The 19,986-nt window shown below is 40.3% G+C and overlaps 1 protein-coding gene across 3 annotated transcripts in view; it reads left to right on the forward strand.

Annotated features, from left to right (window-relative positions):
* The window catches only part of LOC140303956 (calcium-dependent secretion activator 1), a 628,956-nt gene that overhangs the window by 443,550 nt on the left and 165,420 nt on the right, over positions 1-19,986 (forward strand). For all 3 annotated transcript variants that reach the window (XR_011915223.1, XM_072382952.1, XM_072382951.1), the window contains exons 19-23: positions 4,117-4,272; positions 5,403-5,550; positions 6,324-6,398; positions 11,022-11,105; positions 11,582-11,614. Coding sequence is in view for 2 of the 3 variants with exons in the window: in XM_072382952.1 (XP_072239053.1) it covers positions 4,117-4,272; positions 5,403-5,550; positions 6,324-6,398; positions 11,022-11,105; positions 11,582-11,614 (496 nt within the window). In the remaining variant the exon portion in view is untranslated. The remainder of the gene's footprint in view (positions 1-4,116; positions 4,273-5,402; positions 5,551-6,323; positions 6,399-11,021; positions 11,106-11,581; positions 11,615-19,986) is intronic.

The raw sequence follows: 19,986 nt of genomic DNA on the forward strand, positions 1-19,986 counted from the left end.
ATCCAGGAGTGTAAGCTATTTATTGACCTATATCTAATCTCCTATCTATATATAAAGTTCTTGTGAACATTGTTGCTGCTCTACTTTGTAATCATTTACACACAATTAATTTGTTTGAAGAGTTTCAGTCAGGATTCAGAGTCCATCATGTCACAGAAACAGCACTAGTGAAAGTAAACAATGATCTCCTGTTAACCTCTGATAGCGGACTTGTGTCTGTGGTTTTCCTGTTGGATCTCAGTGCTGCATTTTGATACATTCAAGGTAAACACAAGAAACTTGTGCTACAAAAGAAAATGGACCAGACTAAGTAAATAATCCCTATAATCCCTATATAGACCAGTGAGCAGTGCTGATCAACATGTCATTGGGGTCATCAGGTGGGAACCTCCTTTCATCAGTGTTTCGTCTAGTTGGGCCCAAGACACCTTCAGGAGGCTTGACAGCGATCACTGACGTCCCAGAGTCACTCCCCTAATGCCATGCTCCTCACACCACAACAACCATCTTTTTTTCCACAACCACAAGCTACCCCAGACTCTCACCAACTGCACACCAGTCAGTGGTTCGGGTAGGGGGTAGAAATAGAAGAGGTAAAGATAAGTCTTTATCTAGATTTCTTCTTTCCTTAGCCAATTTCTCCATCTCTCTTTGCCGTCTAGACTTAGCTAAATGTTTTCTTTCAACTCTCTTTCTATCTTGCACCACAAATCTTTCTACACCATAGTAGTAGATTACATCTCCCATCTTCTCTAGTCTATCACTTGGATTTCCTCCTAACCTACCTAATATTACCAACAAATCTTTATTGACTGCCTGCCATTCTTTGTTGCTATTTACCCGAGACCACTTAACTCTAGCTTTCTGCTCCATATTTCTCTCTAACTGGCCTATTCACCTCAGTATCAGCTGCATCCCTTCTTAGAACCTCCTCCACCTCTGTAGCCGTGTTACTGATATCCTTCGGACTTTGGTTTTCTACCTGCCACTGGACTTCACCTCTTAAAAAGTACTGATCAATGCGGCCACACTGCCCTTCTTTCACCACATATCTCTTTATTCCCTGATACATTTTAAGGCCTCTAATTTACGTTACTTTCTGCCAGCCACAAGGACAAACCTGTAGCTTATTTCCCTCTAGCCTACCACTTTTATTTTCTCTAGCTACACTCTCTTTGCTATGAGAATTATTCTGCCCAGTTCTAGCCCTAGAGAATAGGCCCGTGGCCCTATCCTTCACTGAGTCACATCTCCACCTCATAGTCATGTTCATTCCAGTGTCAGTTGCCATGTCGTCTGCCTGTGAGTCATCTTCCGCCCCTGCTCTTGCTGACCCGAGGGGTATTCTCCTTAATTTACCTGTAGCTTAAGCTGGTTGTAACAAAGCTACTCGGCCTCACTACAGCTACCATGGATTGCCAGCCCATGGCAGCTCCTTTGGGGTCTTTGCCTCCTGTCAGCTGTCTTTCCAATCTGTCACATGGTCTTTCCCTTGTTGTCAGCTGCCCTATTCACAGCAGTCACCAGCTAGTCTAGATTTGGATTCAAGGTAAACACAAGAAAATTGTACTAAAGAAAATATGGACCAGACTCAGTGAATAACTCATTATAATCCCTATATAGACTAGTGAGCAGTGTTGACCAACATGTTATTGGGGTCATCAGGTGGGAACCTGATATGATAGATCACAGCATTCTATTACAAAGGCTTCAGCATGTTATTGGGATTAAAGGAACTGCATTACGCTGGTTTAAGTCATATTTATCTGATAGATTGCAGTTTGTTGATGTAAATGAAGAATCTCCCTCGCACACCAGAGTAAGTCATAGAGTTCCACAGGGTTTTGTGCTTGGATCAATTCTTTTCACTTTATACATGCTTCCATTAGGTAACATTATAAGACAGCCTGGCATAGATTGCCATTGTTATGCTGATGATACTCAGCTATACCTATCTGTGAAACCAGATGAAAGCAATTAGTTGATTAGACTACAAGTATGTCGAAGAGACGTATAGACCTGGAGGACTGAGAATTTTCTGCTCCTAAATTTAGACCAAACTGAAGTTGTTACCTTTGGACATGAGCGCTTTCAGGGGAAAACTGTCCAATTATATACTTACTCTAGATGGCATTTGCTTCGCCTCAGGGTCCTGGAGGAGTACAGATCCTGGAGACTTGGGAGGTTGTAGCCAATCACCTTCGGAGCAGAGTAAATGATACGTTGCAGTCTGGCCTTGTCCCTGGCCATGGTAGCAGTGAAGCAGACGGTAATGGAGGAGGTGAGGATGGACTCGATGATGGCAGAGTAGAAGTGCACCATCATCGCCTTTGGCAGGTTGAATTTCTTCAACTGCCTCAGGAAGTACATCCTCTGTTGGGCTTTTTTTATGAGGGATGTTATGATGTTCAGCTCCCACTTCAGGTCCTGGGTGGTGATGGAGCCCATGAAGCGGAAGGACTTCACAATGTTCAGTGGGGATTCACACAGGGTGATGGGGGCAGGTGGAGTTGCACTCTTCCTAAAATCCACAACCATCTGTTAAAACAGGTTAAAACAGGTTTCTAGGACTGCCTTCTTTCACCTTTGTAAAGTTGTTACTTCAAGATTGGACAACTCTTGTGGAACCAGCTGCCTGTATGTGTCAAGGAAGCACACACCTTTCTATCTTTAAGATTCGGCTTCAAACTTTCCTTTTTGATAAAGCTTATAGTTAGGGATGGCTCAGGCGAACCTGAAACATCTAAAGGTTTTGCTGCTATAGGCCTAGATTGCTGGGGGACCTCTCATGATGCACCTTTCTTCACTCCGTTCATTTTTTTCTCTACGTACATATAACATTATTGTTGTAAATAACTTGTGTTTTTCTTTCTCAGCAAGTATCCCCGGTCTGGTGTTATAGTTTTTTTTGTCCCCTCTTTTCTTTTCTCTTAAACCCCAGTTGGTCGAGGCAGATCAACCTCGACCGGACTCAGCACTTTTCTGAGTCTGCTTCTGCCAGAGGTTTCTTCCTGTTAAAAGGAGAGTCGTTCCTTTCCACAGTTGCCTCATGCATGTTCAAGATGCGAGATTGGATTGAAGAGAAGTTTCGGTGCAATCTGTGTGTTTGCTTAGCAAAGCTACTGTTTGTTTTAATTGCCTTTGTATGAATTGGACTAATTTGGAATTTGATTCAATAGATTTTATTATGGTATCAGATAAGATATGGTTCTCAGCCGGAAGAGGGTGGAATGCTCTCTCCGGGTCGGGAATGAGATCCTTCCCCAAGTGGAGGAGTTCAAGTATCTCGGGGTCTTGTTCACGAGTGAGAGACGAATGGAACGTGAGATTGACGGGCGGATCGGTGGGGCGTCTGCAGTGTTGCGGGCTCTGCATCGACCCGTCGTTGTGAAGAAGGAGCTGAGCCAGAAGGCGAAGCTCTCTATTTACTGGTTAATCTACGTTCCCATCCTCACCTATGGTCACGAGCTGTGGGTAATGACCGAAAGAACGAGATCGCAGATACAAACGGCCGAAATGGGTTTCCTCCGCAGGGTGTCTGGGCTCTCCCTTAGAGATAGGGTGAGAAGCTCAGTCATCCAGGAGGGGCTCGGAGTAGAACCGCAGCTCTGACCTCAATGAGGTGGCTCGGGCATCTGGTTAGGATGCCCCCTGGACGCCTCCCTGGTGAGGTGTTCTGGGCACGTTCCACTGGGAGGAGACCCCGGGGAAGACCCAGGACACGTTGGAGAGACTATGTCTCTCGGCTGGCCTGGGAACGCCTCGGGGTCCCCCCGGAAGAGCTGGAGGAAGTGGCCCGGGGACAGAGACGTCTGGGTTTCTCTGTTAAAGCTGCTGCCCCCGCGACCCGACCTTGCGCAGGATTTGAATTATGTATCTGAGAAGCTGTGAGGGAACCACTACAGATGTGTTTGGAAAATTATATTTTCCATGTGGTTGCCATTGAAAGATTTTGTTATGTAGTTGATCGAACCACTTTGCTTATTATCGGGTAACTATCATCTTAGTAGGTTCTTTTAAAAATGCACAGAAAAATATACAATGATATAAGCATTGTTTATGTCCAATTTTAAATGTTTGAGTGTTTCAAATGGGGATTTTTTTTTTTTTTTGCAGTAATGGTTCAGGGACATCAGAGGATCTCTTCTGGAAGCTTGACGCTCTGCAGACCTTCATTAGAGATCTCCACTGGCCTGAGGAAGAGTTTTGCAAACACCTGGAAACTCGACTGAAGCTGATGTCCAGCGACATGATAGAATCTTGCGTAAAACGGTAAAATACTACCGCAATCTAAGCACGCAGCAATAATTAAACATTTGTATAGTGTATCTTCTCTTAGTAAAGTAAGTTATCTTAACAGTTTTGAGCTGTGTGAGGAATAGTCTGGTGTTCTATTCAGGAAGTTTATTCCATGAGTAGTTCAGATTAGAGAAAAATAAATTGAAATTAGCAATAATGTAGCATATTTTACTCTTTTAAGGAATAAAGTCATCAATATGGTACATAATGTAGGAGCACAGACAGCAGCTGTGTTAATTGGAAATATTGTTAAATGTACAAGTGAGGCACCAATAGAGGTATGAGTATTATTTAAGATATTGTTGTGAATCAGTTATCTTACACTATAATCAATTAGATTTTTTTTTCTTGTGAATCTACACACAAAAATGTCAACATAAAATCAGGTAAAAATAAATTTTTTAAGGTTTGTTATTTGTAATTGTGGAGAACCTTGGTGTAATTCAAAAAGAAAAAAAAATCTTGAATTCTTTCTTAAAGAGTCAGAAACATAAAGAATAGAATAAAGAATACAGAAAGAAACGTTCACTGTATGAATGCCACACTATGCAACAAGCCCTCCAAGTACCATCCCTATATGACATCATACGGCATTACGCTTTAGCCAGTCCCCCCCTAACTGTGCTTTGTACAGTGGACCTTTGTATGTGTGAGTGAGACAAACACAAACATATGCTCCATCAATATAATATCACAACAACACTTCATCAAAATACTTCAAGCTGGATTTAGGTTTAAGATTAGAAAAAATACTTTACATTTATCAGGTTTCTATAACATTACGTTGTCACTTTTTGTGTGGCTTTAGAATTAAACAGAATTTTGCGAAGGAATGTACGTGTGATTTGTAATGTTGGTTTACAGAAACCTGCCTTTTTTTAAACAAACCACAGTGGGGTTCAGACTTACCTTTTAGAATATAAAATCAGAAATTTTCTTCATAAAAATTGATCGTCTTTCTTCAGGTATGCAGCATAACGATCCTCATTTGTAGAAATAGAACTTCAGGTTTATTTATTTCTATTTATTTTCAGAACAGGGAATGATTTGGGGGGTAAGGACATATTCATAAATGGATCTGACATTTCTTCCTTTTTTTGAAGGACACGAGCAGCGTTTGAGGCCAAGCTTCAGAGAAGCAGCCGGGCAACAGACTTCCGTGTGCCACAGTCAATCTGCACTATGTTTAATGTCATGGTAGATGCTAAGGCACAGTCAGCCAAACTCTGTGCCATGGACCTTGGGCAGGAGGTGGGAAACGCTCACTTTCAAATAGTGTGAACCCTGTATTAATATATATCACAATATATTACTTTGCATTTGAAATTATTATCAGAACTTCATACAGTTTCCCTGTTTAAAACTCATCATCGTCATGGTCACTGGTGTTAAATGGATTTTACCTGAAAACAAAACAAAAAGACATAGAAGAAGCCTGCACACAGGAAGTCGAGTAGCTCAACTGGTTGAAGGCGTGTCCCATGGACAGAGGCTAAAAGCTCCACGTCGCAACAGGCCTGTCTCAGGCCCATTAAATTTTGCCCAGAGGCAGGGAAATTATATGATAGAGATGATCAAAGATACATTTTTTTATGAAGGCCAGCAAAACCATTTTTGAATCCTTGTTCAAAATCAGAATTCTATAACTTCTAAATTGGACAATATCCTTCCTTTGAAAAAAACTTGATACAAATCCATTCCACCACTGCCACAGAGTGAACTGTGGTGTGACGTCACATTTGAGATGACATTTTGTCTTTGACTCCAACTTAACTTTTATAAGATCCAGCTATGACTTACCAGTAATTATTGGTAAAGATGTGATTAAGGATAACCTGTTCAAAACACTAGACATTAATCTGTATGTTGTTTTTGTGTAACTGTCTGATGATGAAAGATCTTGTTTACTAGACTATTAGACTAGTCCATACTAATATATATGAAACTGTCAAGTGTTTGCCCTAAAAATAAAAATCCAGAAATGTGAATCAAATGAGTAAAATATTTTTTCTCATCTTTTGTAGAGACAATACCACTCCCAAATCAACAGTCTAATTGAGGAAACAGTGAAGGAGATGATAACTCTGCTGGTTGCAAAGGTACGAAAGAGAAGAATATGTTTTTAAATCATAGGTTATTATGTTCACCTTTGAAACAGGTCAGAGCATCCGTTTTAAGACTGTTCAAATTGATTTTGCAAGGTTGATTTAATGACCATGAAGGCAAACAAACAGTGAAACAATTTAAATTAGATTATAAATGTCACAATAACTGCAAAGTTGTAAAATATGAAAATTGGGATGTCAGGCAACTACTGAACTATTAACTTTTCCTTTTTTTCCGTTTTAATACATAACAGAGTATTTGATTAATTTTCAATAAGCCAAGTCAAACAAGTCAACCACCAACACTTTCTTGCTGGACCCTGGATATATCACGGCAAGGATCCCCTGGTTTGTTGCTAGTAGCAAAAAAAACAAACAAACAACAAAAGCATGTTCGCTAGGTATATATTTGTCCCAAAGAAGCTAAAAATGGCTTCAAAAAACCACAGATAACTTTTAAAACCACAAGTTATATATATATATAGCGTCAAATCACAACAAATATCATCTCAAGGCACTTAAATAATATAATCCAATTCAAGCCAATTAGAGTCCAAGTCATTGTAATAATAATCCAATCAAATCCAATTAATTAAATTCAAAATGAGTCAATTTCATACATACTGAGCCAATTAAAAAAAATAATATCCTAGCTAAGGAAACCAACAGATTGCACCGAAACTTGTCTTCAGTCCAATCTCCCGTCCTGAGCGTGCCTGTGGCGACTGTGGAAAGGAACGACTCCCTTTTAACAGGGCAGAACCAGACTCAGGAAGGGTGGCCATCTGCCTCGACCAGCTGGGGTTTGAGAAGACATAAAAGAGGGAAAAGAGGGGGGAAAAACACCATAACGCCATTCAAAGGATATCTGTTGGAACAGGGAAACACAAGTTAAAACCACAATAATGTCACATGTACATAATATCATTTGAGATCTTAAACAGAGGGAAAAAGAGAGCAAAATGAGGAAAGGTGTGACAGATGAGGTCCCCCAGCAGTCTAACCCTATAGCAGCTTAACTATTGGATGTTTCAGAGTCACCTGAGCCATCCCTAACTATAAACTTTATCAAAAAGGAACATTTTAAGCCTAATCTTAAAAGTGGAAAGGGTGTCTGCTTCCCGGACATTTACTGGCAGCTTATTCCACAAGAGAGGGGCCTGATAACTGAAGGCTCTACCAATCTACTTTTTGAAACTCTGGGAACAACAATTAAACCTGCCGTTTGGGAGCGAAGTGCTCTGTTAGGAAAATATCTTACAATGAGATCTTTAAGATATGATGGAGCTCGGTCATTAAGAGCTTTATATGTGAGGAGAAGAATCTTAAATTCTATTCTGAATTTAACAGGAAGCCAATGAAGAGAAGCTAAAACTGGAGAAACATGATCTCTCCTGTTAGTTCTCATCAGAACTCTGGCTGCAGCATTTTGGATCAGCTGGAGGCTTTTCAGAGAATATGTGGGACAGCCCAATAATAATGAATTACAGTAGTCCAATCTTGAAGTAACAAATGCATGAACTAGTTTCTCTGCATCAGACAGGATGTTTCTGATTTTGGTTATATTATGAAGGTGAAAGAAGGCAGTCCTAGAAACTGCTTTATATATGTGCGTCCAATGATAAATTCTGGTCAAAAATAACTCCAAGGTTCCTCACTGTAGAACTAGAAGCCAAGGAAATACCATCTAGAGTAACTATATAACTAGACAATTTCTCCCTGAAGCGCTCAGGTCCAAAGAGAACAACTTCAGTTTTGTCTGAATTTAAAAGCAGACAGTTCTGAGTCATCCAGGTCTTTATGTCTTTAAGACAGGCTTGTAGTCTAACCAACCTACTGGTTTCATCTGGTTTCATAGATAAGTACAGCTGAGTATCATCAGCATAACAATGGAAATATGCCATGCTGTCTAATAATGTCACCTAATGGAAGCATGTACAAAGTAAAAAGAATTGGTCCAAGCACAGAACCCTGAGGAACTCCATGACTTACTCCGATGTGTGAGGAAGATTCTTCATTTACAATAACAAACTGGAATCTATCAGATAAATATGAGTTAAACTAGCCTAATGCAGTTCCTTTAATCCCAACAAAATGTTCAAGTCTCTCTAACAGAATGCTGTGATCGATCGTATCAAATGCAGCACTGAGATCCAACAGGACAAGCACAGAAACAAGTCCGCTATCAGAGGCTAAGAGGAGATCATTGGTAACTTTCACCAGTGCCGTTTCTGTGCTATGATGCACTCTGAATCCTGACTGAAACTCTTCAAACAGATTATTTCTATGTAAATGATCACAAAGTTGAGCTGCAACTATTTTTTCAAGAACTTTGCACAAAAAAGGGAGATTGGATATAGGTCGATAATTAGCCAACACTTCTGAATCAAGAGTAGTTTAATTAAGTAAAGGTTTAATTACAGCAACCTTAAAAGTCTGAGGTACATATCCTGTCAACAAAGACCGATTGATCAAATCCAATATGGAAGTGTCAATTAAGGGGAAAACCTCCTTGAACAGTCTGGTTGGGATTGGGTCTAAAATACAAGTTGATGGTTTAGAAGAGACTATTGCTGTTGTTAGCTCAGAAAGATCAACTGGGCAGAAGCTGTCTAAATACAAATCAGGTTCTAAAGACACTTCCAAAGCTGCTCTACTTGATGATACATCAGTGATAATAGTGGGAAGGATTCCATTAATCTTCTCTCTGATAGAAACAATTTTATTGATAAAAAATCTCATGAAATCATCACTGCTGAGAGTTAAAGGAATGCATGGCTCAACAGAGCTCGGACTCTTTGTCAGCCAGGCAACAGCGCTGAAAAGAAACCTGGGATTGTTCTTATTCTCTTCTATCAATGATGAATAATAAGCAGTTCTAGCTTTACGAACTGCTTTCTTGTACATTATTAAACTATCTTTCCAGACTTATTGAGACTCTTCTAAATTAGAAGAACGCCACTGTCTCTCCAGCTTTCTTGCAGTCTGCTTTCACGCACGCAGCTGTGAATTATACCAAGGAGCCAACCTCTTCTGACTGATTACCTTCCTTTTCAGAGGGGCAACATTGTCCAGTGTTGTACGCATTGAAGCTATAGTGCTGTCAACAAGAGTGTCAAGTTCTACTGGAGTAAAATTTAGGTAGCCGTCCTCTGTCATATCTACACATGGCAGTGAAGAAAAGGACGATGAAATCAACTCATTAAATCTGGTTTCAGCATTCTCTGATAGACACCTTTTATATGTAAAATTCTTCTCAGAAGCCGTATAGTCAAGTAATGTAAATTCAAAAGTTCTTTAAAAATCTAGACAAGACAGAGTTATAAGGGAACACTGTTAACTGTTTACTCTCAATGCCATAAGTCAGCACAAGGTCAAGGGTATGATTAAGGCAGTCAGTAGGTCTGTGAACACTGAGAAAATCCAATAGAGTCTAATATAGAATTAAAGTTTAGGCTGTCATTTTCAACATCTACATGAATATTAAAGTCACCCACTACAATGACTTTATCTGTACTCAGCGCTAACTGGGATAAAAACTCTGAGAATTCAGACAGAAACTCAGAATAAGGGCCAGGTGGACGATACACAACAACAAACACAAGAGGTTTTTGTGATTTCCACTTTGGGAAAAACTGAGAATCAGAGATTCAAAAGAGCTAAAACTAATCTTGGGTCTAGGACTGATTAGTAATCCTAATCTGAAGATAGCTGCCACTCCTCCTCCTCTGCCTGTGGTTCGAGGAACGTGAACATTTAAATAGTCATAGGGAGTTGATTCATTAATGCTAACATGATCCTCCTGCTGCAGCCAGGTTTCTGTAAGACAAAATATATCAATATGATGATCACAGATCAAATCATTCACTAACAGAGACAGAGCATGTCAGCCACACTTTTTTGTGTTGTGACGTTTTCTTTAATCCAACAAAAACTTAACAATGTAATTTGTTAATTAATTTGAATCTTTTTTTAACAGACATGTACGAAAGAAAATTATTTTCAGTGTCTCCTTAGAGAGTAAGTCCATTGTAATTAGAAAATAGGAACAAATGCAGAATTTTTGGCTAATACCACACTCAAAAAGCATTTTAAAAAGAAACATTGTGTGACATCAGCCCTCCTTTTAGTTGAGGGATTTTATTTCAATGATTGGGAATGAGGACACTAATTTTGGCAGTTTTTTAAAGGAATATGTTTCCATTCTTGCTGAATACTATATTCTGCTCAGCAGTCCATGGCTGTTGTCTAATTCTGCTCATCATGATGCTCCATACATTTTCAATGTTAGATTAGGACTGCATGTAGGTCAGTCAAGCACATATTCACTGCCACACGTTTGGAAGTGCAGAATGATGTCCTGCTGAAATAACAGCACACTTCGAAAAAAGGTTGTTTGTGTGTCACACCATTATATGCCTTTTGCACCATGACAATGTTCATTGTTCAAGACAAAAAGTATTTCCTTTTTATTTGTGTTTGTAACAAAAAAACAAAAAAAAAACAAAAAACGGTTTGGACAAAGAAAACTTTCCAGCTTTCTATACATCAGGTTTGTATGTAATTACTACTTTTTCATAGTCCTTCTCACCCAGCTGTTTTTCTGTTTTTTCTTAGTTTGTTGTCATTCTAGAGAATGTGTTATCCAAGCTCTCCAGATATGATGAAGGAACTCTCTTCTCTTCCTTCCTTTATTTCACGGTAAGTACAACGTTTAATGTTTTACACACTGTTTTTCTTTCAGTAAAAATGCTTTCAGAATACTTACCATTTTCAGTGCTTTACAGTCACATGACATCCATTCATCGTCAGTGACCGGATTTGATCTTATCAAACCACCCGTACTTAATGAATCCATCAATATCTGGGCAGGTAAAATCCTTGTTAACAGTTAGAAACTAATTATGGTCTAGATCAAGGCAGACATGTGTTCAGCAGCATCTAGGATTCAAAACTTATGATCTGTGCTGACAGTTTCAAGTTTTGTGAAACTGTAATGCAGTTCAGCTTAAAATGCATCAACACCTCCGCTCTGCTTCCACATTATTAAAAAGCCAGGTTATTGAAGTTCACGTTTGCACCATGGCTGCCAGTTTAGCATACATTACACCACTATGAGTTAGTCTCACCATAGTAGCCTTTGTGTGTCACCCACTTTTCTCTCTTTCATTTAAAAGGTGAAGGCTGCCTCAAAGTATGTGGATGTACCTGTAAGTATCAATCTTTCTTTTTACGTGTATATACCATAAGCAAACATATCCTGAAAGGATTTTGAGCAGTGCCAAAGAATTAGAGGAATGTCATGTGTTGATAGCCGAAACATAGTCTGAGTAAGAGGGTGGCTTTTGGTAAAAAAAACAAAAAAAACAGAATGCATTTTGACTTCTGGTTTGACGAATTGCGGAATAGGTCGCATATCGGGAGAGCTATGTTGAAATTCTGATTAAATTTGAACAATAAGAGCCCCTATTTCAGTTAACCTGTGAGAACGTCTAATAAAGAGGCCTACTTAGTAAAAAAGCAAACCAAGCCACAGACGGGCAGTCTTCGGAAAATAGCCAAGGTGAGGAAACGCAAGCTAGCCAAACCGAGCAACATGCTAGCAATACGCCGCTAACCCTAGCGGACATGGAGAAACTCCTCAAGGCAATGGAGGACCGCATTGTAGCCAAGCTTTCTGACCAACTCTCTGCGCACCGAGCAATTATCGACCGGCACGACCAGACAGTTCAACATATGGAAACTTCACTCAACCACATAGAGGCTACATTGACATCACTTGAATCCACCTGCTTAGCCCTGTCCAACGAAAACAAGGGGTTCAAGTTCAAGACGGACGACCTGGAGAATAGGTTGAGGTGAAATAACATCCATATAACTGGCTTACCTGAGAAAGCTGAAGGCGTGCAACCAACCGTTTTCGTGGAGATGTTTTTGAAAGAAACGTTTGGCGCAGATGCCTTTTCCAATACTCCAACTATTGATTGGGCTCACAGAATCGCCATTCCCCGTAAAAGTCAGAATGATCCTCCCCGTTCATTCATCGCATGGATCCATCATTACCAAACCAAGGAGTGGATCCTGAAGCTGCTATGTGAAAACTACTTGAGTACTGCCACGCTGATAGGTATTAACTAAGGTCCGTTTCTCTCCATGTTTATATGGTAACAACTACATGCATGGGAACACACAGAAACAGACACCAAGGCATGTACTAAACATACTGTGTTTTTTTTATGCATAATGTTCTTGTTGCTGCCACCTTTTTGGTTTGAGATACACATATATAAATGTACACATTGCTTGTGGCAATCCTAAATCCTATCCTAAAATGAGTCATTTTTTTTCTTCTTTTTTATGCTGGAAACAGAGTCCTAGTGCAAGTTAGGTGTTCTTTAAGCTGTTAGTTAAGAACACTGTTCTATCCCCCGTCCCCACTCAGATGCCTTTCATCACCTTATTACAAGGAGTTTTTATTTTTGATCATGTTGATTTTCTCATACATTATTGTTGTTTTTGTTTTGTTTTCTCCCCCAGTCTCGCTACCCTCACCGCTCACTCCCATATCCTTTTAATATATTACGACTACGCTTAACCGCAATCAAAATCGGCCCATCCATTTTCTGTCATTAAACTTAAAAGGTATGAATACATGGGTGAAAAGACAGAAAATCGGATCTTACCTGCAATTGAATTCAGATACAGTTTTCTTACAGGAAACCTACTTTAAGAATAACCATGTAAATTACCTAAAGAAAATGTTGGGTCTGGCAGGTATACCATTCACAATTTAATGCTAAAGCCAGAGGAACAGCAATTCTCATACATAAGGATATTCTGTTTCAAGCCAAGGAGGTAATTGCTGATACAAATGGGAGATTTGTCATTGTTTCAGGTCAACTATTTGCCAGTCTTGTCATTTTAGTCAATGTCTATGGCCCAAACTATGAGGATTACAATTTCTTAAGCTATTTTCTACAATACCCAGTGATAACAATTATTAAATGATTTCATTGCGCACAATGGGGTTTCGGATATTTGGAAATTCAACTTTAATAACAAGAAAGCATTCTCCTTCTTCTCCAATGTTCATGATACATATACCCGGATTGATTACTTTTTCTTAGATAATAGATTATTTCAAAATGTTACCTCCTGCTCATATCATAGCATCACTATATCAAATCATGGTGCTGTCTCGTGTCACGTAGCATTACCCAACGGTCCCAGACCCTCTCGCAACTGGAAACAACCCCCTCCTACCAGCTGACAAACAATTTGTGAACCACGTCTCCTCTTAAATTTCCTTTATTCTGGAAATTAATGTCTCCCCAGAAATCTCAAATTCAACTTTGTGGGAAACCCTCAAGGCCTTTCTTTGGGGTCAAATTATTGAAAACTCTTCCAGGGCAAAAAAGCAACAGAATCCAAACTTAATGACATTTCATGATCCCTTGCAGAAATTGATAGCCAATATTCATCCTCCCCTTCTCCAACACGTTTTTAAGAAAGACCACTGCTGCAGACAAAATAATATTTACTCTCCATACATACTTACTTACCAAAGCTCAATTTAAAGTTTACGAATTAGGTGGCAAAGCCAGCAAGCTACTGGCCGAGCAAGCTTGCCAGGCCCAGTCTTCCCGTCTTATTCCCAAGATTCATAGTGAAACAGGTTAATTAATTACAAACCACACAGAAATTAGCTACATTTTTAAACAATATTACAACAACCTATACAGTTCCGAATGCAATGCAGAAATCCTACAAGCCATCAAGTCTTTAAAATTACACAAAATGGCTGGTCCAGATGGATTTGCTCATATTTCAGACTGGATTTGAAATATCTAATGCTTGACTGGCAATGCATACATTTTTTTAACCCCTCTCTCAGCACAGCACAGCCTCTCTGTCTCTCTGTTTTGACGGGCAGCAGCTTGGCACCCATCAAAATTTCTTCAGAAATGTTCTAGTTTTCTAGATAAAACTCCTCTATTGTCACCCTCTAGTAGGAGTAATTACCAATTGACAGCAATCTGAGTACTTTTCTCTTGTCAGGGGCACACGTCAGGGCTGCAGCCTATCTTCTCTAGTTTTTGCCATTGCCATAGAGCCTCTGGCTATTGCTCTACGACAATCTAACGACTTCCAGGGTATAAAAACAAGGGGGCCTTACACACAAATTGTACCTATAGGCAGATGACATTATGTTTCAGATCCATTAAAATCTGTTTCCACCATTCTAAACATTCTGGTTCAGTTTATGTTTCCTTTGTGTATGTCAGGATACAAAATCAATTTTGAGAAAAGTGAAACGCATTCTCTTGATCAGCCCATCACTCCAATTTCTGCAGCACAATATCCATTTAGAATTGTGAGGAAGGGCTTTAAATATCTTGGAGTTGAGATCACCCCAACTTTCTCCTCCCTCTTCACCAAGAATTTTGGTATTTTATTTGAAAAATGTAGAAAAAAGACATGATTTGATGGAGGAACCTTCCTCTTTCCATAGCGGGCCAAATTAATCTTATTAAAATGATCGTGCTTCCAAAGTTCATTTACACTTTTCAAAACATTCCAATTCTGATTTAAAAAAAAAAAAAAACAAAAAAAAAAAAAAAACTTTTTTAAGTCATTGCAGAATAACATCCATCCATTTTCTATACCGACAGTCCGTTAATCGGGTAGCGGGTGGGCTGGAGCCTATCCCAGCAGTCATCGGGCGAAAGGCATTAAATTATCGTTTATTTGGAATGGTAAACCACATAGAATCAAAAGAGGTGCCCTTCAAAGGCCCAAGAAGCTTGCTGGTCTGGCCCTACCCAACTTTACTTATTACTACTGGGCATGCAATATAAAAGCTATGTTAAACTGGATTGAAAGAGACCAACTCGATAGAGGTGAGGCCCGAGTGTAAATGGAAAACGCCTGTTTACACGCTCAACTTAGGTTCTGTATTATGTGCCCCGTCACCCCCATGTGCCCCGTCACCCCCTCCTCCAAACCACTTTTACTCTAACCCTGTGGTGTATCACTCAATCAGAATTTGATCGCAATTTAGAAGGCATTTCAAATTAAAGACAACATCTGTGCATTCTCCTATCAAGAATAATTATTGATTATTCTTCTCTCACACTCTCTCTCTGACTCTACCTTTGGAGTTTGGTGTTCAAAGGGCATTAAATTCATCTCGAAGCTATATGTGGATGGTAAATTTGGTTAATTTCCGCAACTGATTTCTATTCTTTTCAACAATATATGTGAAATCATTCCTCACTCACTGCAAGATGTTAGGAGACTATGGGAAAACGACCTTGGAGAGAAAATGAGAGATGAGCAATGGGAGACAGTACTTAGGTTAATACATTTGTTTTCCCTTTGTGCTCAGCACAGTTTGATACATCTTAAAGTTGTCTTGAAAGCACACCTGACCAAGGCAAGGCTGGCGAAGATTCTCCCCAATGTGGACCCTTCATGCCCATGCTTTAAAGGCCAGCCAGTAGATTATATACACAACATTTTTAATGCCTATAGTAACATGTTTCAAAAAGATATTACTCACAACGCCATATGTATACTATTTGGATTTTCCCCTGAAATTCGTTCTCGTTCCCTTAAAAGGCAAAGTTCGCATTCACAGTAAACACAAGAAACTTGTGCTACAAAAGAAAATGGACCAGACTAAGTAAATAATCCCTATAATCCCTATATAGACCAGTGAGCAGTGCTGACCAACATGTCATTGGGGTCATCAGGTGGGGACCTCCTTTCATCAGTGTTTCATCTAGTTGGGCCCACGACACCTCCCGGATGCCAGACAGTGATCACTGGCATCCCAGAGTCACCCCTCTAATGCCAGCCATCACTGCTCCTCACACCTCAACAACCATCTTTTTTAAAAAAAAACACAAGCTACCTTAGCCTCTCACCAACTGCACACCAGTCATAGTGAGGTGGGGATACAAACCCTGGTTCGGGTAAGGGGTAGAAATAGAAGAGTTAAATATAAGTGGGAATGGGATTCAAACCCTGGTTTGTGTAGGGGGTAATGAAAGTACATAGAGGCCTCTTGTCCTGGGCAGCCGTCTGGACCGAGTGCCTTCCATGTGGAGTATGCAGATGACTTCTGCAGGTGAAGGATGAGGGTCCAGCTGCTGGTTTCTGGAGCCGGACTGATGGTTGTCATACCCTCCACCTCGAAGTGGGCGAAGAACCGGTTCAGCTGTTCCGCCTCCCAGGCACTTCTGTTGGTGATGCTGCTGGTGTGGTTTTGCTTGGTGATGTGCCGTATCCCCTGCCATGACTGGTGGGTGGGTCAAAGTTGCTAAAGAGGTTCTCAATTTTCTGCTTGTAAGCTGCTTTAGCATCCTCTTCAGGTTTGCCCTGGCGGACTTGTACAGCTGCATATTACCAGATCTGAAAGCAGTGTTGCGTGCCTTTAGCAGGAGCTGGACATCCGTGATCATCCACAGCTTGTTCTTGGGAAACACATAGATCTGATTTGTAGTAGTGATATTTTCCATGCAGCATTTGATGTAAAACAGAACAGAAGAGGTGTAAGTGTCAATGTCTTACAGTTAAATACTCCACGTCTGGTGAGCAGTAAGTGTCCATTGTCACAGCGTTTGTGCACCAGTTGGTGTTTGTATAAACACAAAGTCCCCCTCCTCTGCTATTACCAGAGTCTGATGTCCTGTCGGCTCAGGGCGCATAGTTTGATAGCCTCAGCCAGGGTGGTTGGGGTCAGCCACGTCTCTGTGATCGCCATAACACAGCAATCCTGGATGGTTTTTTTGCGTGGAGAGGGTAAGTTCCAGATCCTCAACCTTGTTGGGAAGTGATCTTGCATTCATGACGAAGAGGCTTGGTAGTGAAGTTTTGTGTGGTTGTCTCCTTAGCCTAGCTGTTACTCTGGATCGGCAGCCCCTTTTCTGCCTGCATTCTCGACGTCGCCTCCATCGCTTCCTGGTTGGGAGAGTAATCCATGGGGACCCCAGTGGTCTGACGAGCTCTGTTGGGATGTCGTGTCCTGTGTTTGTGTGGCTTGAAATACAGCTGTCTTGCATCGAACCAATTCTAAGTAGTTCATTTTAGCTGTATCTGACATATGGCGGTGCATATGTGGCGTTTAATAAACAGTAAACTGATTAAAGAGTTCCGATACATGGAGTGCTGAGCGCGCCACCATCTTGGAACCTGATTGGTCAGAGCTGCCTCTCTGAAAATGAAGGCAATCAGTCAGAAGAGGTTGGTTCCTCGGTATAATTCACAGCTGCATGCTTTAAAGCAAGAAAGTTGGAAAGAAAATAGCATCCCTCTAACTTAGAAGAGTATCAAATATTCTGGAAAGATAGTCTAAAGACACATTTTTTTAATTTAAAAAAACTACTCTCGATCCAGGAGTGTAAGCTATTTATTGACCTATATCTAATCTCCCATTTATATCTAAATTCTTGAGAAAATTGTTGCTGCTCTACTTTGCAATCATTTACACACAAGTAATTTGAAGAGTTTCTGTCAGGATTCAGAGTCCAACATGTCACAGAAACAGCACTAGTGAAAGTAAACAATGATCTCCTGTTAACCTCTGATAGCGGACTTGTGTCTGTGGTTGTCCTGTTGGATCTCAGTGCTGCATTTTGATACATTCAAGGTAAACACAAGAAACTTGTGCTACAAAAGAAAATGGACCAGACTAAGTAAATAATCCCTATAATCCCTATATAGACCAGTGAGCAGTGCTGATCAACATGTCATTGGGGTCATCAGGTGGGAACCTCCTTTCATCAGTGTTTCATCTAGTTGGGCCCACGACACCTTCAGGAGGCTCGACAGCGATCACTGACGTCCCAGAGTCACTCCCCTAATGCCATCCAGTGCTCCTCACACCACAACAACCATATTTTTTTCCACAACCACAAGCTACCCCAGACTCTCACCAACTGCACACCAGTCAGTGGTTCGGGTAGGGGGTAGAAATAGAAGAGGTAAAGATAAGTAGGAATGGGATTCAAACCCTGGTTCGTGTAGGGGGTAATGAAAGTATAGAGAGACCAGAGGTGGAGGCAGGACAAGACACACTCGCAGATTCAGCAGACAAACTCACCTAAACAGTCCTACAATCACTAAAAATGCCAGCAAAAACAAGGCCATACAGGACAACTCACCTAAAATGGCCGCCTGGTTTCAAAAGGCTCACATGGGCCACACCCTCCACTTAAATATATACTGGATTTCTTTCCTTGCTTCAAGAGTCTGTTTACCCTAAGTGCTCCCCCTGCTGGGCCCCCAGCTACTACTGCTTCTTCTAATCAAAATCCACTGACTGGACTTTACTGCCTCATCTGACATTTCCTTCACTATTTTCCTCACAATCTGTCCACTTACACTCAACTCCCTCAACAATGAGACAACAAACTTTGCAACAAATCCTCTACATCCTACTTCCATTGGACATACCCTAAGTTTCCATCCTCACTGCTCTGCTTCTGCCCCTAACTCCACATACCTAAGCTCTATGAAATAGACTCTCATTCTACTCCTAGACCACAAGACGATATAAGGCCTTAGATTTGAAGAAGCTATTTCCTAGGGAACAACAAGCTTTCCTCCTAAATCCACCTGCATCTCCCAATCACAAGCAACCTCTAAGCTACCTTGCCTCCTTATTGTCTTTTTAACTTTCTCCCCCTGTTGAAAAAGCTGAATTGCCACTCTTCACATTAGACCCTCCATCATTCACCTGCATTCATTTATCTTCAATACCTGCAGCTAAGCTTATTAATACTTGGTTATGTAAAATATTAAGAAGCTTAGCTTAGCTATGCTTAAAGGCAAAGCTCGCATAGTCATAGCATTCACTTCCCTGATTGACAGACGCCTCACTGGAAGGAGCAAACACTGCCCAATTTTCCTAGATGGATTAGAGATACTATACATTTTCTGAAACTCATGAAAACAGATACAGCCTTAAAGGTTCCCTGCAAACTTTTAAGGAAACTTGGACCCCATTTCTGGAGTACTATAAGAGCTTACAAGTACCATTAAATAAGGACTAGGAAACCAATATTATACCGAGACCTCCTCCCTTTTTAAATTATTTTTTACTTTTTTCCTTTCTGTTTGTTTGCTTTTTCACTTATCCTTGATGAAGCATCGGTGTGCTGCATTATACTCCTACTGTAATTCTGGGTTGGACAACCCTAATTGACGGTTACTCTTGCGAAGACCTGGACTCTTAAGGGGACAAGCGGGAATTGTTGGGAGGGTTTGGGAGGGGGTAGATTAGGTACTTTTGATGATTGTCATCATTTGACTGATGAAGCTGCTTTATTATTATGAATACTCATACTTTCAATATGATATGCTGCAAACAAATGTATGGTTGTTTTAATGGAAAAATCAATAAAAAATTGTTGAAAATAAAATATTTTTTGTTTATTGTTAATGCAAAAAGTAACCCATCAATAGTTAGTATAGTTGTTGTGTGGAAATGGACAGCTAACAAATGGAATGTAAATTTAATAAAAAAAATTCAATTTGCATTCCATTTGACTTATTTATTTAGACTTCCTGGTCTTAA

The sequence above is a fragment of the Leuresthes tenuis genome, unplaced genomic scaffold (assembly GCF_036924035.1).
Source record: "Leuresthes tenuis unplaced genomic scaffold, fLeuTen1.0.hap1 SCAF_3, whole genome shotgun sequence".
Lineage (NCBI taxonomy): Eukaryota > Metazoa > Chordata > Actinopteri > Atheriniformes > Atherinopsidae > Leuresthes > Leuresthes tenuis.